Source organism: Amphiura filiformis, chromosome 19, assembly GCF_039555335.1.
Source record: "Amphiura filiformis chromosome 19, Afil_fr2py, whole genome shotgun sequence".
NCBI classification, from domain to species: Eukaryota; Metazoa; Echinodermata; class Ophiuroidea; order Amphilepidida; family Amphiuridae; genus Amphiura; species Amphiura filiformis.
This window is the reverse complement of record NC_092646.1, coordinates 19,122,116-19,146,246: the sequence shown is the minus strand read 5'-3', so window position 1 is coordinate 19,146,246 and position 24,131 is coordinate 19,122,116. Positions and strand designations below refer to the sequence as shown.

The following is a 24,131-nucleotide window of genomic DNA, read 5'->3' as shown; positions in this document are numbered from 1 at the left end:
CATATACTTCATAAATACCAACAACAAACATGGCATCATCTTTTCTATGGCGTCTTCGCGATTGTTTGAAAATTTCCATTTTTCTGACTTGTTTGAAGATTTCTGCTACACAACGTAAGTCGTAATGTGAATTACATAATTTAAGGTCATTTATACTTGTTCTTTGTCAACATTCTTGTCATTAAAGTTGTTTAAGAGAAATACATAGATGTGAATAGGCCTACATGAAATCCATGTGTAAACTTTTTTCGGCCACAAAGTTCATAAAGGGCTGTCTTTTCTGGTGAAGGACAACTTTTGGGCAAACAAGTACCGCTAATGTAATGTGTAACTTATCAGGCTACATTTTAGTAATGCCCAAATTTATAAGGGGGGACCTACGATTTCGGAACCGTTTATGTGCGGCCCTTTTCTGGTATGTTCTAACGTGTTTAAAAGCATTAGTGCCCTTTTTGTTTCTCTCAAAGTGCCCAGCTAATAAAAATGTGTCTTATGTTATATGTTTTAAGCAACTTAGGGCTGATTATTTTCTAGCACAGCTTTAATTAAGTAAAAAAGTCTATCTTTGATAGATATTAGAGAGAATGAACAGTTTTACCAAAGTGTTACAATTAAACATGACAACAAATAAATACAAATCCCGACCGGCACACAATTACCCAACTTGAAAAAAAAAGCAAGGGAATGTGCCGGCATGAGAATCGAAGCCACGACCTTCCGATCTCTAGATGGACGCCTTATCCATTAGGTTACCAGCTCCCACTGATAAACGGTGGTTAAATCTGGGTCTAATGTTAGCAGCCGTGGTAAACAATACACACAAACACATTTTACGCAAGTACACAAGTGAAGGAGATCATTACTGATGCTTAATCGTTTCCCCAGTATATAATCGTGTTCACACAGTCGGTACTGATGCTTAATCGTTTCCCCAGTATATAATCGTGTTCACACAGTCGGACTTAAATCACTTATTACCGGACTTAAATTACGTCGGTAATAGTATCGGATATAAGTGGCAGTGTGAACGAGCGTCGGATATAACTCTATCGGACATAATGTGTCTTAAATCCGACGATTTAAAGCCGAAGATGAGCAGGGTTAAGACCGATCATAACGTTGCGTCCGGTAATAGTAATTACGTGTGGACAGCACTATTGGGCTGTCGGATATAACTGTGAGTATATCAATCGCGCAAAATTTTAAGCAGAGTAATAATTTACTGCGTGATATCATCATGGCTGCAGATGCAAATATTTTTATAAATAAACGCAACAGAGGTGTCAATTGGAATGACAAGGAAACATTGGCTCTCCTCAAAATCTGAAGAGACCCGGAAGTTATCCCTGGATACGTTATTACATGACAAGGGATTCCCCGTACGGTCGGGGGAGCAGATACATGCTAAGATTATAACGATAAAGGCACTGAAACGCTCCGTCCATGATCAGATGAAAAGTTCAGGCGCAGGAGTAGACTACTCCGTAGTCCACATGCCCATTGTGCATACTCTGGATATTGTATTTAAGCTTAAAACTCTGAAATAATTAATGTGTGCACAATCGATAGATTTTCACAACTGATCTTTTCAGTCACCGTACTCCCTCTGTTTGTTAGTTTCCCAAGTGGACTACTTACTTTGGATTGCAGTTTACATGCTTAACACGGTTGTCAATGGAAGAGATTGTCGGATTTCTGGCCTACTAAAATTGGCCATGATATAATGCATCTTTAAATGGATATGGCTTGTGATTGGTCGCCAAGATCTCGTTATGGCTTAAATCCTCCGGGCACCTGCCATTACCATTAATAACTACATGGTACACAACTATGCGGCCTTTGTGTTGGCGGGAACATTAAACTCTCAGTAAGTGCATGAGCGCGTCTTGTACTTGCTTGCAGTTAAATTGGATTGATAAACAAGTATGATTGACAGTGAGTGTACTAGGGACTTTGCCCGTTCAGAGTCCCGTTTAAAATGCAACTTTCGCGATTAATAACCTGGTAGATTCTAAAATCAATATTGTTCAGTATTGAAGTGGAAATATACATGTAATTATGACATTATAATATGTTGCATTCAATAATATAAGCCTACATACACTTTACTTTTACTGTCACTAATATAATTTTATAAACATTTCATAACAATTTTATACTAGTATTTTGATGTTATAAATATCAGTATAATTTCAAGTTCAACTGAATGCTTTCATCCTGATTAATAACATGATTTTATTTATCAAAAATCGACTATGGCATAGTCTAGCGCAGGAGCAATTGACCAACCTTATTGGGATGACCTACACGAGTTTCTAGGGGGATGGAGAGCAATTGTAAACCCTCCAGAGGATTCAATGGGGGGGGGGGGAGGGGGGAGGCAGTATGGCCCTGGATGTAGATGTAGATGAAATTTATTAAGCCATAAGCATGATAACAGAAAGGCATGTTATAAGATGATTCATAAAGACTGATACCTGTTGGGGAGGTGTAAACGGTGAGTGGGGGTTGGTGCCATAAAATTCTGCTGCCGAAATAGTGGAGGTCGCAATTTTATTGAAGCCGACTTTTTGTAAATTTGAGAAGTATGATGAGAAGTATGATGAGGGCAGTCATTATTATTTTTTATTATTTTTGTCCCTTTTTTCAAAGATGTGTCCACCATGTAGGTCTTACATGTATAAAAAGGCTACTTTGTCAAACTAAAATAATAACAATAACAATAATAATAATAATAATAATAATAATAATAATAATAATAATAATAATAATAATAATAATAATAATTATAATAATAATAATAATGATAATAATAGAACCTACATAAATACAAAATTGGTCTATATTTTGGAACTTTTGAATTTGCATTTTTCTTACATGACATACCTACCGTATTGTCTGTAATTTTTCCTAAAGAGGGGCGTTTATTGGAAGTGAATTTTCAGTGAAAAAAAACTTTAAATTCGGGTTAAATTTCCTGATGGTGCTCCTGTAGAAAGGAAGGATGTATGACCGGTAATAGGCTTATCGGACATAAACACGTCGGACATAGCACTAGTGCCGACGAATGTGGACGCGCTAAGGGATTAGCGGAAAATATTTAATTCGATCGGACATAAGCCTAGATAAAATATTACCGGTAATATTAAAGTGCATGTGTGAACACAGCTTAATATAAGTAAAGTAGGTAATGGGGATACGCATCCTGCACAAGAAGAAATAAACACAATGGGGAACGATTGCTCTCTACGAGAGGAAACTGAATATATTAAATAAGAAAGAATGAACAGTTTTACCAGCCCTAAGCACCGTCGTCCAAGTTGCAGCTCGTCAGAAGTCTCCAAACACGTCCACATCGAATTCCCGGGGCACCAAGTTGACTTGGAGCAAGTTAAGATTAGAGTCAACCAACCTTCACTTAACCGTGAATTCCTAAGCGAAGATATTGAGTTCATAAGTTATGGTATCGTGGCGGAATCGGCCACTGTGCGCCGGAATATCGAGCTTCCGAGTTCATCATGACAAATGAAACCCACAGCTGGCACAATGTGGCGGAAACTATCTGGTAGCGAGCGTCTAAGGCAACTTGGTGATGACGTGGGCGTGCAGCCAATCCGCACAGTCTTATGGATACTAGTCACACTAATGAGTCAGACGAAGGAGTCGGATATATGTCATTGTTCTCATCATTTATTAGGGTTCTGGGCTGATCCAAGTAATCGGCTGGGAGCGGTAGTAGTGGTTATTGATGCAGAGAGAGAGAGAGAGAGAGGTATGTCTTGACCAGGGACAGGCGATTTGCGCGGAAAAAAATAGCAAATTGCGCGAATTGCGCGGCATTGCGCGGAACTTCTTTTTTTGTGCAAATCATATATCCCTGCCCATAGAAAAAAAATAGCCAATTGCGCGGAAAAAAAGTTCCGTGCAAATCGCCTGTCCCTGGTCTTGACCAACCTGCCTCGACGGTCGCAGGGTACGGAAGAGCAAAGAATGATCAGCGCACCGGTTTATATACCCTGATATCACGTGACCTGAAATAACTGAAGGGCGCCATCTCTCTTCTGAATCCATTTCCGCTACAGTATTATAAAATTGGAAATTGAGATATCGGCCTTTAAAATATTATTATGTTGAGAGTTTGGATAACCTTGAAAAATGTCTCAGTAAATACATGATGCCAGTTATATTCAGGTCTGAAACTATCAGACAATATTTTCAACATTAATAACATCACAAATTTGCAACAAACCCAAATTCACCCATGGGCATATTTTTTTGCTAAATCTCCATTTGCGAAGTGCTCATTAATATGAAATGTTTTCCAATAATTTGCTAAAAAATAATGCATAAATGTTCATAACATTTTTATTTAACAGAATATTGTTTTCAAACTTGGTCAAAATGTTTCTAATGACTTGCAGATAATATACATAATGAGGTAGCCGCTCTATAATATTTAGCATGTACGCAAATTGGTTCATTAATTATGCAAAAAGAGGGCGCCTAGACTATATATAATACATTAGAACATATTAGAAACACTTTGACCAAGTTTCAATGCAAAAGTCCGCAAACTTAAAGTTCCATGAACATTTATGCATTGTGTTTAGCAATATATTGGCAAAAATGAAATATTAAAGCCATACTATAACATTTGCTGAGGAAGACGCTCGCAATACTTTTTAAAATTCTGTTTTTTCCACGATTATATTGTACTTTATTAAACCAACATACCATGCACAAATCAAGATCCTACGTGCTGTAGTTTTGTCAAAATCCGAGATTTTGAATAACACGCAGGAACTGTCGTTTTATTATTACGATGAAAATATTAGTCGAACGCATACGCGATGTTCATAACTCAGTACGTACATGGTGTGCGGGACGGCGATCTGCACAACAAAGTATCGTACCGTAACACGCCCAATGTAGTGATACGTATTGGTGACATCGGCGCTGGATGTAAATTCCAACTTTCTATGCATTGCCTTAGTTGTTCGGCTCAAAATTAAAAGAGGATATATCTGACAGTGAAAGCTAACATTTTATGGCAAAGAAATACTAATCTATTTTGTATGAAAATTATATGGAGCATGACCTTAATTAATTATCAATTATTGAGACAAATAAAGCTGTCGCATGAGATGAATGATATGGGTTCTATTAAGGAGATCCCAAAGCTTCACATTACTGTTACTGACCCGTGTGGATGGAATTTGTTTTGGAGAGGAATAGATGTCCAAAACTTTAATTGACCTGAATCAAGCACCGCAAGACCAATGCGGTTATTGGCTTCCTTGTTTCATTTCCTTAAATATTAATGTATTAATATCAAAAAGTACACTACTGGGATTTAGTGTTTTAGTTAAATGGCTAAAACATGGACAAATATATCGCCCTAACTTTCACTTTTACCTCCGAACGCAGGTCACGCCTCATGACCGGATCAAACAGTTCTCTTAAAACAGTTCTCTTTCCATTGTGCTATATAAATTTAAGACTATCAGAAGGCACAAAAGCACAATTAAATACTTAAAAGTACATTGCACTGTTTTACTGCAAGTTAATGTAGCATGCATCAGTTCCTTTTAAATTTGATTAAATTCGTTGACCACACACCTGCTTCTTAATAGTTGCCATGGTAATTGAGACATGTAGTTATATAAACATTTCCAACTATCATACGTATACAATACTAATAAGGAGTATTTAGAAAATAAAAACAAAACGCTATTTGCTTTAATTACTCTAGGCTCTAGGGGGAGTTCGTGTACGCGACTCTTTTAAAGACTTACCATGCATTTTCATGTTATATATGCCAAGACCTTCAGAAAAGGTTTGTTTAAGAAATTCAGACTAAGTAAATTTTCAAGATGCCGTTAAAAATAGCCGCCAAATAGGTTTTCCATTAAAATATAAAAAGTATCAATGTAATGAATGTTTGTAAATAAGTATGTGCACATTTTGTTTCTTTTACATCTTTCCAATTCAAGATGGTGTTCAAAATTGCCACCAGAATAAACTACTTCCATTGAAATGCACTAGGATCACATAACATACCAGTAGACTAAATGTGCCTTAAATAAATGATTTATTTTGGTTTATTGGTATAACAAACAACGTTTTTAAAACACGATTTGCCGCATACATCGTGGTTCGAGGAAATAATAATAATAATAACAATAATAATAATAATAATAATAATAATAATAATAATAATAATAATAATAATAATAATATTAATAATAATAATAATAATATTAATAATAATAATAATAATAATACTTATAGTAAACGACGGAAAAATAGTACGAAATATATCGAATAATTTTTTTTTACAGAATGTGATTCACCAATGCCGCTGGGGATGGCATCGGGAGATATCCTGGACAACCAAATAACAGCATCAAGTTTCTTTCGAGCACCTCAACTTCAAACTCCGCCTGAGGACGGTAGGCTTAATTACAACAATGGATACTGGAGTACTGCAAATCCAAATCCATCCAATCCGTGGATTAACGTCGATCTCCAATCAAGTTTTATTGTTACAGGGATAAATACACAGGGCAATATACCAGGCGTTGTTGAATATGTCACACAATTGGACGTCCAATATGGTGAATCGTTATGTGCTGCGGTGTACGTGATGGAAAACGGGGTCAAAAAGGTATGTTACACCATACAATTTAGGGTGTTAAGAGACTCCAGAAATATGTTATTGTCACACTGCAATACTTCAAAACAATTTGAAAATGTTTTTGTGTGGTGGATATCATACCTTCAAAAACGAACCGCCTGTTACCACCGCTGCCCAGACAGAACAGACCATGAGGCCTGCCCAAACAAGGTTAAACTGCTGGTTGGGTTTTGAAGCCATCCAATTCAATACAAAGAGGCTGTTTCTATAGTTTGCTTGGCTTCCTCTAGTTCCTCAGTTACGTCAGCAATTGTCGCAGTTACAACACGGGTGTACAGATTTTCCTCCTTGTTCGCGCATATTGTGATGTGCCTTCAGTAATTTAATTCAATTATTTAACTTTGCTTGCCATCTGAAAGTATGTCATGAGAAATGTAAGATAAAGGGGAACCCTTGGAAGTAATCATGCAAGAGTTTGTGTGTTATGGCATATGTTCTAGGGTAATTCCCTTTCATTCATCAAGTGATCAAAACAAATTGAGTCATATCTTGTTTTAGATTGCTTAGGGGGAACCCCTCTTCTGATTCTGTTTATTAATAACCTTGGGAAAATCCCTTGGATTGTGAAATGGATTGAGTCATATCTTGTTTTAGATTGCTTAGGGGGAACCCCTCTTCTGATTCTGTTTATTAATAACATTGGGAAAATCCCTTGGATTGTGAAATGGATTGGGTTGGGGAATCACTCGCAGGAAGTGTTGTAATACAATGTATGATAGAATGGTCTATTAACATATTTGGGTTTTTCTGGTGTATAAAAGCTGGAAGCTTGAGTTTGTACTTAACAGAACGTCATGGGAGATTGTAAAACTCCACATGTGTGTGTTGTTCTTCGTGCTTCAAAAAAGAAGTACATTTTAACTAGTTTACACAGCCAATAATTGAGCTATTTTAATACAGCAACGAAAGAGATTCATGAGTACGCGAATGTGCTCCTCCCCATGAAAGGATTAAAGTTCTTCTGTCGACTTGCTGGAGTCTGGTATTTTAAAACAACACATCTATCAAATACAGTGGAGCAGTGTTTAAGAAGCCTGTTTCCTGAGAAAGAGTGATTGATGAAAGAAGCACCATTTTGGAAAAAAACAGCGCAAGGAGATAAGCGTTTGGATAAAGCAGCGCACGGAGATAAGTGTTTGAAGAAAGCAGCGCAAGGAGATAAGTGTTTGAAGAAAGCAACACGTGAGGATTTTATTCGCAAGAATATTTATAAACGCAAGTGTACAATGGACTTCGCTGACTTTCGCAGGACAAGTGAATAAAGATATACATCAGCCGTCCAGAACATTGCGTGAACTCTATGTTACCATCAAGAAGAAGAAGGATAAGTACTGAATAGTTTAAAGAATAATTTTACTTGATTATTTTGTATTTGCATTTGTTGTCATATATTGTACCAATCATGTCCTAATTTCAATTAAAGACTTAGATTTTGTCAGCTTAATCAATCAGTGTATTTGTGTTGTGTATTCGTGTGAATTTGGGCAAAAGGTTATTTTGGCCTTGAGTCAGTACGACTCGAAACAATGTTAACACGTCTATAATTGTTTTTTTGATGCGCGCGATTTTGATACTAAACCCACCAGAGCACGCACTAACGTCCCTGCCTCGAGGAAGCCAAATAAGCTTAGTTATCCAGGATTTGTCTGTTTAAGAAAACCACAATGATATATAATTTTGTTGCAGACTTTCCCTGCAAACAGTGATGAATCTTCAGTAGTGGAAATTACATTTCCTACACCAGTCGTTACACGTTTCATCAAAGTTCTGCCTCAACAATGGGTTGAGTGGTGCTCACTGCGTCTAGAAATCATTGGATGTCCGATGACAGAATGTAAGTCATATCAAACAAACCACTACAGCTTTAACCCTTTTCATATTCCCGTTCATGGATTAAAGCAAACACCGGCTTGATTCGATTCCCATACTTGTAGTGACAAAAGCATATTGAACACACATGAGTAGCTGTATGCAACCCTACAAATGTTTCAAGTTGCCCGCGAAAAGATTCCTATGCGAAAGACGTTTTTCAATCGCAACAAGGTAAGATATTCAAGTCTCTCTATCATTTTTTAACCCCCGGGCCCTGAGCACTACCTGCCGATCTAACATTGCCTCTGATTGGTCAATTACATGATATTTTCAATTTAATCACCAATCAGAATGAAGCTTTGCAAATAATTCACCACAATTTTTTGCGTGGTGAAATTTTCTAACAATGTTGTTGATTGGGACAATTGATAATGAAAACTTCTTTTTGGCCAATTGGCAGGTAGTTCTCTTGGGGTTAACAGCATGAACTATACGAGTTTGAAAGATATATCAGAGGGGGTAATTTAGAGATGGTTGAACCCAAAACCTCTGATTGCAGTTGGAAGTGTTTGTGTTGACTGTTATTTACAGAAAGGACGGGAGAAAGGGTAGCTTATTTCATTAAGCTGCTATCTGTGACTATATTAAATACGTATTAAAAATACGCACGTGACCCATGTGAACGACATATCAAGACCCGCAAGGGTGACCAAAGTCTCAAGCCATTGACATGAATAGGAACTCTTTAGATAATATCATCATGATTAAGTATTAATTAAATTGCAAAATTCTTACCATATGGGGGACACCGAATTTGTAATAATGTTATTCACAACAACATTTTGAAAGTATTTACCGACGTAATTTTTTTTGCACAGTTGTTTCAATTCAAATATATTTACAAACTGTTATGGCAGCGCGGAGGTGGTCACTTGTGTATTTACAAATACGTATTGATAAATATATTCGAAGCATACTGTTAAATGAAATGAAATGAAATTAAATGTATGATATCTGTATCAGTATTGGGTAAGGGATGTAATCAAAAGTCGACTGGCAGTTGACCGTCGACTCCGTCCAGTTCCGTCATATTTCTATTGTTCTAAACCATAGAAACCGATTGGTCCACTTTTGATCATAATTATTTTAATTATCTTATTGTTTTTGACAATGTGGTTTGATTTTATAACTCAGTTATTTTGCTATAATGTGTCATTTGTTTTTTGTCTGTTTTCTATCCATTTTATTTACATGTACCTATATATTAAAGAAATATAACAAGTTAAATACTTTCTGCTTTTGAATAATTTAAACAAGTTGTTATTTTTATTTATTATTTATTTCAGTAACCACTGATGGCATAGCAACTGATGTTCCGCCAGCAGGTAATTAAGAAAGAATCACGTCTAATAAGAATATCTCTATTTCTTTCACTATCTAACAATGGTGTGATTCCACTGATACGAGGAATGTGAGCTTTCCATCTTTCTCCGTCTGTCGCAAGTCTGAAGACGTCCGTGATGCTCATACCAGTCCACTCGTTGATGACATCCATCCATCGTAGTGCTGGCCTTTCTCTGCCTTCTTCAGGGAAAATATGTTCCAACTGACCAGCAGGGAACCAAAGGATAGATACAAAAGGATAGGCTACAACAGTGTCACACTAGCAATGGATAAAATAAAAAAACAATGGAAAATATGACACAACATCCATTAGTATTTTTTATTCCACACCAGCCATATCTCCCAGACAACAATTTTACGTTGTTACAACGTCGTATAAAAGTAATCTACTTTGTACTTAAGTTGTCATCTACGTTGTAAATACGTAAATTTGTGAACTCATTGTATTCGTGTTGGGCAATTGCCGTTTGGTCTAATACCAGTCCGTCTAATGGGCTATTCCAGAAATTAAAGGCACACCCCCTAAAGAAGACATGGGATTCCCAAAAATGTTCACCATTTTTTGCTCTGGGAATTCCCAAAAAAAATGGCCATTATTCTCACAACCCTAAAGAAGACATGGGAATTCCCAAGAAAAGATGTCTTTTAGGCTTGGGAATTCCCAAAAATTTTGGCAAAAATTTGCCTGTCTTCTTTAGGGACACTGGGAATTCCTGATTTTTTAAGCATTTTTTTTTCTCAAAATGGGAATTCCCATTTTTTTTTGGATAAAATTTTGGTCAGGGAATTCCCAAACATTTATGGTAAAAATGTGCATGTCTTCTTTAGTCCCCTTTTCCCCTTTTTAGGAGTGCAAATTTTACCCCAAAAGTGGTTGTCATTACTCTGGGAACCCTAAAGAAGACATGGGAATTCCCAAGAAAAACACCCATTTTTAGAAGTGAAAATTCTACATACCGGTCATTGTTTTATATGTCTTAAAACCCTAAAGAAGACATGGGAATTCCCAAGAAAAAGTCCTTTTTAGGAGTGGGGATTCCTCCAAAAGGGTCATTATTCTCAAAAGCTTAATAAGACATGGGAATTCCTAAAAAAAAAAAAAAGAGCCCTTTTTATTAGGAGAGGGAATCCCCCCCCCCCCTCCCCGGGTCATTATTCTTAAAAATTCTTAAAACCCTAAAGAAGACACAACAATTCCGAAGAAAAAGACCACTTGTTTCTTTTTAGGAGTGGACATTCCGTAAAGTGGATTCTCTAGAATTCCCAATAAAAAGACCTTTTTTCAGGAGTGGGAATTCCCAAGAAAACTATTCTTGCAAATGTCATATAGGGTGGAAAAGTTAAGATTTGGTTCAAAAAGTACACCATTTTGTTCTTCTCTTATTTACCACCATCAAAACTTCTTGTATTAAAACCAATGTGCTAAGAACATTGTACATGTAGTCTTTAAAAATTCAAACTTGTAATAATGAGTAATGTTGCCTTGCTGAGATACAGCACAGATCCTGGAAATCAGGATCTGTGGATACAGTACAAGTGTGTTCAAAAATCATACGGAATTTTAATATTTTTTATGACTTGCTCAATCAAAACTATGAGCCATTTTCTAATCAAACCATCTTCATGGTATGTAAGATTTTGGAATTCCAACCAAATTTATCATTGTGTGAGCACATGTCCAAATGGACAAATATCCACATTGACCATGTTGACATCAAAATTGCTGATGTAGACACGGTTTATAGCCTATGTAAAATTATGTCATACTAGTATGGGGCAGTATAGGCCTATAATGCAGCAAATCTTTCTTGTCTATGTAGGCCTAATCCACAAAACAGCCTAATATCTCTAGTTATATTAAATTGCTGGTGAAATCTCCCAATTAAACCTCATTATGTAGCTGAGAATAATGTTTTAATAGCTATTATAGTCAGTAATAGGGCGAATTTCTCGACGGGAGGCTTAGCAGTTGGCTAGTCTAGCCTCAAGGCTTAAGAGGTCGTAAGACCAGGCTTTACTGAAAACACGTTCCCCGAAACACGGCTACCATAGCCTCGAGGCTTCGTTAGCCTGTGGGCCAGGCTTGTAGGATTAGCCCCAGGCTTCGGTAAAATTTGTATTTCTCGAAATCAGTCTTCTGTAGCCGTAGTCTACGCAAGCCTGTTAGGCCAGGCTTACAGCGGCTTTTCTTGGCCCTGCCTCAGAGCAGGTCTTAGGTCGTAAGCCTTGATCTATTTCAATTGACAAATTGCTTAAATTGTAATGCAAAGTTTTCATGTTTTATCTTTCATATTTTTGAACCAAAACAGATGCTGTCTTTCAATCAACATAGAGTAGGCCCCTACCCCTAAGTAATAATAATTGTTCGATTTAGTTGAACATTTCAATTTACAATTTATTTATTTATTTATTTATTTATTTATTTATTTATTTATTTATTTATTTATTTATTTATTTATTTATTTATTTATTTATTTATTTATTTATTTATTTATTTATTTATTTATTTATTTATTTATTTATTTATTTATTTATCTCTTTTGCCTGGGTAACAAAACTCAGTGTACACTGTTTTTCAGTTTGGCCCAGGGGTCAAACTTAAAACATCAAAAAATAACCAATAGATATTAAAATACATTACATTAAGTATATATATATCACCTTTTATTTATTTTATTTATTATTTTTATTTATTAAAACGTTTTATTTTAGTGTTCATTCGAGTCAGTTAAACCTGCTGTTAGTTGAACATTTCACAATTTTATTTTAATGTTCATTCGAGTCAGTTAAACCTGCTGTTGCTATAAAGGCCTACTCATTTTGAATGATGGACTTTCTTTTGGAGCAACGTTGCCAAAGGAGTGCAATTAAAGCAAGACGCAATCTTCGACGTCAACTTGCTATCGTGACCGTCTTCAGGAGAGGAAGGATCCTTTTCTGAAGTATTCGTATAATTTAAATCGCGCTGCCGATTCAGTAAAGGCAATGTTTTAAGGCTTACTGATCTACTTGAACCTAACTTGTAACGGTCAACAAATAGAAGTGCCCCCCCACATATTTGACATATCCAAAGACCTTGACCTTCCACATGAACTTGCTCCCATGCTTTCCTCTTTTTTGCCTGAGATTTATTATTCTGTAAACATGTACATTTGTTGCTCGAGTTCGACTTTTCGGAGGCATGCTGATAGTAATAATGATTATATTTGTGAACGGAGTCGTTTCGTTAACATACCCGAAGGAACAGTTCTTGAAACGTTTGAATGATCAAGAAACAAAACTTTTTTTATCATCATCATCATCATCATCATCATCATCATCATCATCGACATCATAAACTATGCACTCATGCTAAATTCGCAAATAGAACATGAAAATATCAGCAGTAGATAGCACACCGATGGTTGTCAAATGCTTGGTTATGTTTTTGTTTTTGCACCAAAATTATCCTTAAATAATGTTTTACTTTTGACAAACATGGGTATGATTTGTTTGAAGTGTGAAACAATTTTTGCTTTAGGCCTACTTTTAGGGGAATCGAAGTTTCCTTTTCTGTAGGCTTGCAGTTTGACCAGGGGCGTAGCCAGCTTTTTTGGTCAGGGGGGCAAAATAAAATTTTTGGGGCACAGACGAAAAAAATTACAGTTGCATCATACAATACATAGAGACAAAAGGCTTTATTGGGACGATGTGCGCTAAAAAATTAGTATTTTACACTATTTTTGCCCATTATCAGGATGGAAAGGGCTTAATCATTGCAATATGCGCGCGTAGCGCGGAAAAATTGTGTATTTTCGGGCTGAATTTCGGTAAAAAGGGCTCCTTGCCCTTTTCTTTTCCTTTGCCCTTCTGATTTTCCCTTTTATTTTTTGTCAGAGGGGCACTTTTTTCTTTCATTTTTTTGTCAGGGGGCACTCTGCCCCCTGCCCCCCCTGCTGGCTACGCTACTGAGTTTGACCCTTTTTGAAATGCAAAAAAAAAAAAATAATAATGAGTCGAGTAAAAAGTATAGAAGTATCATTCATGCAAGACTCATAATAAAGAAAAGTGGAAATAAAATAATACATAAAAGACACAAAAACAGAAAAAATACTAGTCTTGCATCAGGTTGTGTACAATGGTGTAAGCCCAAGCACAAGACCGCCGGTCTAGGCTAGTCTTTGCGCTGGTAACCATGTTAGTACGGTAAATCGTGATGAAGGACAACAGCTTATGCACATCTACCTCCAACTGCCTATACAATGAAGTCGCTGGTAGAAAGGGACGAGGTTGTCAAGCGTTAAGCCGGCAAGGCCACTAAGACCAGGTTGAATTTGCGTTCAAGAAATCCGGCTACTGTTAAGACTCGGGCTTCGAGAGCGGGCTAGGCTTAGTAGCCTCAAGGCCACCTTAAGCCAACGGCTTACTAAGACTCCTATCGAGAAATTCGCCCTAAGTGTTTTAATAGCCAGTATCTCAGTACCAATGCATACCTTCTGAGTAGTGACTGTCCTTTAATAATATCGCCCAAATACTAACCCTAACAATGGCCCTAACCCTAAACAAAGTCCTAACCCTAACACTGATGCCTAACCCTAATTAAACCATAATCCTAATCCTGATGAGGGAGTGTCAATTTTCAAGTAGGGGTAAAATAGTCCAAAAACAGGGTACTTTCAAAGAATCTTTAGACAACGTGGGACTATAATTTCAAAACATTTTGCTGGGTTTATTTTTAGTAAAACTTACCCCTAGAAATGGAGTAAAAATAACCCTACAGAATTGATGTTGGAGTTTGAAGCCCCCCCCCCCCCCACTCTTGCCTCGCCTGCCATGCAATGAATAAGTTTGATAGTCGCGGAAGAGCAACCTAATTGGTATCATTTAGAGGCCTGCCACCAATGTCCACCATGATCACAGACAAATTTAAGCAGTTGCTACTTTCTTGTTTTGAAGCAAGGCAATTACATGCGCATCTCTTATACTTTCTCTTGCCTGATCCTGAACCTGGGTCCCCTCACTCTCTTTTCAGTCATTCTTGTCCATTTCCAGCGTGCTTAATGACTGGACTTTTTGGCCACCTATAGACATTCCTGAATAGTGCAACACGTGGTCTTTCTCTCTTGTTGGTGGTTGTCCTAATTGTCTCAAGACATTGAAGTCATTCTGGTATAGGCGTGGAATGGGAGTTGATGTACTATTTGGGGGGTAATCTAACGATAAGCCCAAACCATATCAATAGCTCCTATTCATCAAGCCAAATGCGTTCTTCGTACACCCCCCCCCCCCACACACACACACACACACAAACACAACCAAGGCAAAGGCCAAGACGAAGAATGTCTTTCTGATATCAAATAATTTTAATTTTTCATTGTCTTCATAATATTAGATTGCCAATGATATGATGTTGTCCAAGCAAAATATATGACCTTTAATTTAATGATATGTATGATGAGAACAAAATATTTCAGAATTTGCAGGCAGGTACATTTTTTTCTTCAATTGAAGAACTGAAAAAAAAAAAAACCACTGCTGTCATTTCAACAGAACTTGTGTTGTCTGCCATATTTCTCTATTTTAGGCGTGGTATGGCTCTGAAGTGCCAAGACAAATCTTGGAAACTTGAAAAACTAATTTTCCATAATCTGTGGGGTACTGTTGACATTTTGTGGAAAGCGAAAACTTAAGCTTTAGCAACCCCACACACAGTGATTTTCTTCACTTGTTCCATTGTACTGTTTACTTGACACTGCTGTGGGTTCTGGAATTGGTCATATTTGGCCATCGAACATGGAATGCCCAATCTATTAACATGATTAAAAGCTGCCGATGTTTGTGATTTTATTAGGAGTCAAAAGTTAAATAGATGTACTGGAGGAATAGCTATTTTAATAGCTATTCCTCCAGTACATCTATTAAAATAGGTGAAATTAAAGGGGTAATTTGTGATCCACAGCCTCATCCACACAATTTTCTCAAAAACTAGTAATATATCGCTGTGTATACGCTTTATTCCGTAATCAATAAGTATGATAAACAGACACCTTCCTGGCAGAATGACTCACAGCATAGTGGTATAGCTATGGTATATCCATAGGTTGTTGATTCCGAACCCCGGTCATTCCTTGGTAGAATTTTATATATTTCGTTCAGTGCCGCCGTGAGCCGTTACGGACCCGGGGTAAAATGAACGCCCGGGGCCCCTTTTTAAGGCCCCTGGGGTCTCTTTTCTTTGCTTTTATGGGCCCATTAATGTATGTTTTCTTTATTTTTACGGGCCCCTAGGACCCTTGATCCGGGGTAACACACCCCATTAACCCCTTGTCGGCGGCACTGATTTTGTTTCTTTTTGTTAAGAGGAAATAATAATGGCATTTAATGTGGAATCTAGCCTCATAATACTAATGTACATTATGTACGGTATGCGATGCAACTGTTAACTACGGAAAAAAAATATTGTGGGCGGGGAGCATGACCTAGCGGTGTTTGCATTCAAATACTCAGCTCAGACAAATAAAGATGTATAATGTACAGGGTGTATCAAAATTAAGTATACAGTTTGAAAAATGCCGCTAGATGAAAAAGTGTGAGGTCTGTGGTCATAATTCTCTAGTTGATAACTTAATCAATATCTTCTCCTCCTATAACTGAGAAATCACTGGCGTGTGACCAATAATAAGGATTTGGTGGCTACTTTTGTGAACCGAGTACAAAAAGCAGTTGCGCGAAGTCAATAAAAATCAAAACAACATACAAATCACAAAAAAAGTCTCACCACTTTCTTTACTGTTTACAGTTATTGACAGTTTTAGTCTTAGTCTTCCACATGCCCACAATTCTTCTGTATGCAGATTTCGGCTCTTCTCAACATGGCGTTCAAACCACGTCTAATGAGAGGTCTGTTCTGCCTGAGAATGTCAACTTGTGCAATTATGCGTCTCTGAAGTTCATCAAGGTCTGCAGGAGGACTTGTGAAAACATTTAATGCAAACTCTGCTTCATCGCCAATTATGAAATCTTCCAGGAAACGTAGGGGACGGGCAAGAAGCCACTGACAGAACACAGTTCGACGTTGGTGATCTGCTTGCTGAAGTTGACGTCTCCTTGTCGTCTGATAGGGATGAAATCGCAAGTCATAAACGAGTTATTCTGTTAAGGGTTGCAGATGGTATTCCAAGTCCATTTCGACGGCAGCTAGTTTGACCTCCTGCTCGCCCCGCCTGCAGAGTGTTACGGACTGCTAGGATATTAGCAGCAGATCTTCCAGCTCGAGGGCGACAACAATGTTCTCTGTTCAGATTACGACTCGTTCCAGTTATCTGATTCTTTGCAGCATTTTTGTAAATAGCACCACGTGAAGGGGGCGCGCGTGTACTTGGGTACTGCTGACGGAATCTACGAAGCACTTCTGCTGGACTCTGGGTGCGATGGTACACTGCAACAAGGAAGGCCCTTTGCTCTGGTGTGTACTGTGGAGTATCCATTTTAATGTTGCTATTCTCCTTGTCAAGTAAAACCTAGAATATGTAAGGAGATAGTTGCCCAGATTTACCCAAAGTCACATGTTATGTAACTCACACATGCACAGGATTGGAACCCTAACAATGAGGACAAATGATCTGTACACCTGCATGATTCTCTTGGCTCCACAACAATAACAAGCACCGGGATTTATACCTAATTGACTTCGCGCAACTGCTTTTTGTACTCGGCTCACAAAAGTAGCCACAAAATCCTTATTAATGGTCGCACGCCAGTGATTTTTCAGCTGTAGGATGACATGATGTTGGTTAAGTTATCAACTAGAGAATTTTGACCAAAGACCTCATACTTTTTAATCTAGCGGCATTTTTCAAACTGTGTACTTAATTTTGATACACCCTGTATAATGTATAGGTTCTATAAAAGATATCCCAAGACTTGACTTGTTATAAGGAAACTCTGTAAACTTCACAAGAATAAAGAAAAATCAATAAATTAAATTAAAATACTAGTAGTCGCCTGAGTTAGTATTTACAAAGGGGTGGGAAGTTCTTGATTTTGATTTGGGTAGGAGACCAACATTTTTTGATTATTTCTGTTTAAAATTATGGCAAATTTACCCAACTATTGATAGTAGTAGTATGCAGGGTTTTCTTTAAACATTTTGCTGAAGGGTAATTTTCAAATTTTTTTGACCCTTTCAATTGTGATTTTTTTCTCTGAAGGGGTCCAAAACATTACCCAAGAGGTATTTTTATAATATTATTTTTGAAGACATTTTTAACAATGTGTGTGGTTTTGGAGCAGTGGCGGATCTAGAGCAGTCAGAAGGGGGGGGGGGGGTCCAATTTTAGAAGAAAATAATAAAATGTAAAAAATGCCCCCTGAGAAGTAAGAAACTTTTGCAAGATGAAGACCTAATTGAAGTGGTTTGGTGGACCATTTTGGCACTATTCATGTGTAAAATTTTAGTTTAAAAAAGCTGAAAATTTGTGAAATGAGCAGTCCATGAAACCTTTCGTGGATGGCAAGTTTTCCCTATTATGTTAGGCCTATAAATTGCTTTAAACAGAAATAAGGACCCGAACTCAATTGGCAAAAATTAAAATGTTACACCGGTCCACTGAAACTAGGCCTAAAAAAGTCTTGAGACTCACAATTACTAAAACATGTGACAAAATGTGACGGGCCCTTCACATTGGGAGTAGGTCCTAAATGCCAAAAGCCGAGAATAAATACACAATATCGGGTGTTTCTCTTTTAAAATCTTGAAATATTATTTGAATGCGTACGTTTTCAAGATTCTGTACGCGTTGGACTTTGGGACTTTGGATTTGAATGGGTCCCAAAGTGCCTGAACGCGTAAATACGCGTGTTTTGTGCATTCAAGTAAACCCTGCATGGACAAATTTGCACACATTTGCCAAACAAAAAGCAATAAAGAATTTTTTAGATTTTAAGAAAATTGGAAACACCACATGCACCTCAAGAAACAAATTAAATTATGGCCCAGAGTAATGCCAAAAAAAAAACCCATTGACCCCCATTTTTCAACTCCCTCTCACCCAAATGACCCCGTATTGTTTAACTGAACTCCTTCTCACCCAATGACCCCGTTTTTGTTTGCCTGTCACCAACAGACTACATTGTTTCAAAATTTCTGAAAATTTCTCACCGAATGACCCCGTTTTTATACCTATTTTAATACTTTGACCCCAAATTTGTCCTAGTTTGACGGAAAGACTTTCTTTTTGATAAGATTTTCCACAGTCTCATGGAATGACCCCTTTTTGGACCTTCTCACCGGAAGACCCCTAGTCGAAAGGCGGTACCGCGATGTGCAGCAGATTTGCATTTCAGCTATTTATAACTTTGACGTGATTGGGGCTCGAGCAAACTCGAGGCCGCCTCCTTCTTCATTATTTATAACTTTGGGTATGTTTCAGTAGATATCCACAAAAAGCCCGTATTCCCCAAATTTTAGTTGATTCCAATTTTTCGTTTGTGAGTTATGCATGATTTATGTGTATTACATATGGGTAAAGTAGAAAATAATGGCACCGTTTGGTTTTTGATGTCTGCTATGCAAATGAAAAAGACCAGCAAAGAAATTCATCTTTCAAAAAGTGTGTTATGATTGGCCCTTTAACAGAGGATGATTAAAGCACTTCCCACCACACCACTGTGTTGACTTGCGGTTAGCACAGCTGTGTGAGTGAACATGACACGACTGCTCGCACATTGCATTGACGGCCATGGTTAAATTTAGATCTGAAATCGACCAACTAATAATGACACACGCACAATTCTTAAACAACATCTTTTGCACAGAATTCAATGGGATTTGAAAAGTAAAGTGGCAGTTGAAACTCTGGTGATAACACGTTTGCAGTGCATGATGGGGCTTCCTTAAATCATCCTCTGGCCCTTTAACCACAGCAATCTGTAGTGTCATATAGCTGTCATGTAAAAAATAATATGCCCAATTTTCTTCCCCATATGGTCAGCAGTGTTACATGTTAGCGTGACAAGAAAATAGGTACTTGTATTTTAAAGTTTTGCATTGGTTTTCATGGCATTTTGTGAAGTATCTGCTATTATTAAGTACCAAATTATTTCGTATTAGTCGATTAAGGGATCTAGAATGAGCGTTTATGGCGTTTCGACAGTATTTTTTGTGGGACATGAGAGCACCTCAGACGTATCGAATTGCATTCTGAATACGAAGCATGTCTTTCTGATATCAAATAATTTTCATTTTTGAAATTCACGATATAATACAAATTTTATGACAAATTATTAAAATTTGATATTTTTCAAATTTTTGATATATAACCATAGACTATAATATAACAGTCCTCGAAATAAATTTTATAAATCTAATGATATATTCTTAAAGTGTATAGCTGGTGTTTTGGGAAAAAAATTCCATATCTTCAATACGAAAGGTCAAAATTTTCAATTGATCGTCAGCTTTTCATCCCACCTACATACACTTTAAGTATAAATCATCAGATTTATAAAGTTAACTTCAAGTACTGTTAAATATCAAAAATATCAATTTTTAATGATTTGCCATAAAATGTGTATTACATTGCGAATTTCAAAAAATCAAAATTATTTGATATCAGAAGGACATTCTTCGTATCCAGAATGCAATTCGATATGTCAGATGTGCTCTAATGTCCCACAATAAATACTGTCCAAACGTTCATACCCCTTCCCTTAATAGTCTGCTTATGAACATGTGAAGACTACATGGTGCGAAAAATAAAATATGTTCCAAAAATCACTTGTCGCCAGATTGTGTAGGATTGTAAGGTAATGATGACAGCAATAATCCATTTCAGTCTGTTTTTAGTAAAAACAACATTTGGGCCAAACTTGGAAAAAATTAAACTTGCATGATAAATGTCGGTGATTTAACGTGCGCTACACCTAAGTACCAGCACACTTCAACAATTATTCCGCTGCCATTAGGATATCAGAATCATTTCCGCTTCCACAAGTCCGCAACTGATGCGCAGGTACTCTCAGCTGACTTAGATTGTGATTACCCCCATTAGCTCAAAGTTGATATCAAAGTTGTTTTTTTAGAGCGGGTTGAAATGAGAAATCCTGTCTCGTCAGGAGTGTTACATCAGAATTCAACTTGATTTTTTCATACACCAAGGTGGCAATATTCATATTTTATTAGTGCATTGCGATAGGAACTCAAAAGCAAATGTTTCTTTTGACAAATAAAAACTTTTGTTCCTGATTTCCACAAATTTTAGGTGTTTTAATGAAAAAATTTTTTTTTCCAAAACTTTGTTTCCATGTGAAAAATTCTACATGACAATTTTAGTTTAGTGTCTAAGTAATTAAATAAAACATATTTGCATAATTTTGTCAAAATATAACAAGGAATGACATGGATCTTTTGTGTTATGTTTCTGAAGATTTTGGACTACTTTTGCCAATAAACCAGTTGAAAAAATATATTTAGTAACATTACTGAAGTAATTTTTAAATTTGTTCTTGAATTAGATATGTTTTGCTTAAATAAGACAACAATTACATCTCTGAACACTGTTTGTAATTTTGACCCCTTTGTCACACTTTGGTGCCATTATTTCTGATTATACCCATATAGGCTGTAAACAAATACAAATTTGACATGTCACATGAGTGAAAATGGAAAATCGCATTAAAATGACAAACAATTTTAAAATATTGACACATTTTAACAAAAAATGTTTTTGTAAAGTATTGGTAAAAACTCGTACAAATGATAAAATTAAGTGAAATCACTCAAAATCACATAAAATATTTTTGAAATTTAACAGTCCTGGAAGTATTAATTTAATGATATGTTAAGTGTATGTAGCTGGGATAAAAAGCCGTCCATCATTTGAAAATTTTGTCCTTTCGTATTAAAATTATATTTGTTTTCCAAAAGCACCTGAAAATTTAGGTCTTTTGGGGAAAAAATGCATATTGACCAAAAATATCACAAGAAAAAATTTAAAATTACATGAAAAAATATATAATCACAAGGAAAGATATGTAATCGCAGGAAATTATAAATGTGAAATAACAGCAAAAATGTTTGTAAATTATTGTAAAAATTAGCCAAAATTTCTGAGTCACTGAAAAATATATAAAATCACATGAAATGTAAAATCGCATGAAATAATGTAAAATATTTTTTAAACACCTTAATAATATCGCTCAATGGGACAATGACATGTGCCCCCCCCAAGTCCCAACATATAGGCCGGGCCCTAGTAAGACTTATTTGGTCATTTTAGTTACCATTTTATGAACATGTAGGCCTAATGTGTTTTTACACTAAACTTTCTGATATCATTAAAAGGTGGAACAATTAATAACCACTAGTATGGTAATTTTTTCAGGGCATTGTTTAATATAATTCCGTCCAACATCATTAAATTTAACGTGTCCGACAGAAAAAAAAAGTGATATTTTTTTTATTATACCTACTAGAGAAATTGCACAATTCCACAGCCTATATCTAATTTTCTGGACTGGAAATAAATGATAACATTTAATTTTGTTTCTTAACATCGTACAAGTCATTTTGAGAAAAAACCTGCAAATTATTTCACCATGATATGGTGTGGAATTTTAAGTGTTCATTTTTTTCATATATTTCAACAATTGTTTTACATTTGAATTTGAGGCTTTTGCTGAGGTAGAACTCAATTCAAAAGTATTTTTTTTTTATAATAATTATTCAGCCGGGATCTTCAAATTGTCCATCAAGTGTTCTCCGACATGCTTGACATTTCACCTCTATAGCCAAACCATCTCCTTAAAAATGCCGTTAAATTGGTTGACAAAGGTTTAGGCTACAAGTTTTATAATGACTTGAACAAAGTTAACTTTAATCATGGAAATAGTAGTAGATCTACTATTCCCATGCTTTAATATAGCAGACTAGATATAAATTCACATAAAAGAGAAATGTACGGTACAGCATAAAACCAGTAAACCATTATAAAAATTCAAACATGTAAATAGCATCTGCTCTGGAATCAAACTTTGAAACTATAGTAATCATGGTAATGCTGCTCATGCTCTGAATGCTGCAGGCATATGATAAGACCCACAGATATTGGAACACATACTGCACAGACCAATGCAGACTATGCATTGAGTCTTAGCAAGGGTCAAGGTCATAATTATGTAATATTGGTAGTTGCTACAAACACAAGGGTTTGTGTTCTGTGATATCTGTGTTTATCATGTTTATACTGTCTTAAATTTATGTAGCATTTATATTTTTGCAAAAGTCTGTTTTTGAAACAAAAAGTTCCACAATGCAGACAAATATAATTTCCTTGCCCCTTGAAGTCTTTTTAAATGTTGGGCAATGGACACAAAGTCATACTTGATATTTCAATACCACACAATAAAGAGATGAAGTTTCCAGAACTTTAAACAACTAACATAATACATGATAATATTTATATTTTTGGGGAAAAAAATAAGTTGATGAAAAAAGGACCTAACACATTTTGTTTTGTTTTGTGTTTCTTCCATGGGGTAGGCGATATAGAGTTAGGGCCTACAGTGCAGGAAATGATTAAAACTGCCCCTGCCCCCCAAAAAAAAAAAAAAAACAATTGTAAGAATTTTTTAAATCCCAAAGATATGGTTAAATCGCATAAAATATTTATAAAAATGGTAAAACACCAAGGAATAGGCCTATTTGAAAACTTCCCAAATAATTATACAATTATTGTTAATATAAATTTACAAAAATGCCAAAAAAGTTGTTATTAAAATCGCAGGAAATATTTAAAAAAATGCAAACAATTGTAAATCACAAGAAATAATCTGAAAACATCCTAACATTTGTAGAATTCCAGGATATATTTTTACAATGTCCCAAAAATTGCGAAAACACAGTAAATATTTCAAAATGGGTAAAATATAAGTAAAATCACAAAAATGGCTTCAACAATTAAAAAAAAAGAGTGAAATTGGGAAATATTCAAAAATCGCTTTAACAATATTTAAAACAAAAGTAAAATCACTGGAAAAAATCTAAAATCGCAACGCATTTAGAAAAATAAAAGTAGAAATATGTCAAATATGTTTATAATAACAAAATGAAAAACATTTTGAAATAATTAAAAAGAAAAATTGCTTCAGTGTGTTTTCCCATTTTCCACCATGAAACACTCCTGGGGAAACACTCCCTGATCCCCGGTCGTTACACCTCTGAATAAAGGGCAGGGCAGAA

The 24,131-nt window shown here is 36.0% G+C and overlaps 1 protein-coding gene across 1 annotated transcript in view; it reads left to right on the top strand.

Annotated features, from left to right (window-relative positions):
- Positions 1 to 24,131, top strand: part of LOC140140427 (uncharacterized) — a 35,975-nt gene continuing 11,844 nt past the window's right edge. The window contains exons 1-4 of the mRNA XM_072162188.1: positions 1 to 114; positions 6,342 to 6,667; positions 8,384 to 8,531; positions 9,856 to 9,894. Of these exons, the coding sequence (XP_072018289.1) occupies positions 30 to 114; positions 6,342 to 6,667; positions 8,384 to 8,531; positions 9,856 to 9,894 (598 nt within the window). The 5' untranslated portion in view covers positions 1 to 29. The remainder of the gene's footprint in view (positions 115 to 6,341; positions 6,668 to 8,383; positions 8,532 to 9,855; positions 9,895 to 24,131) is intronic.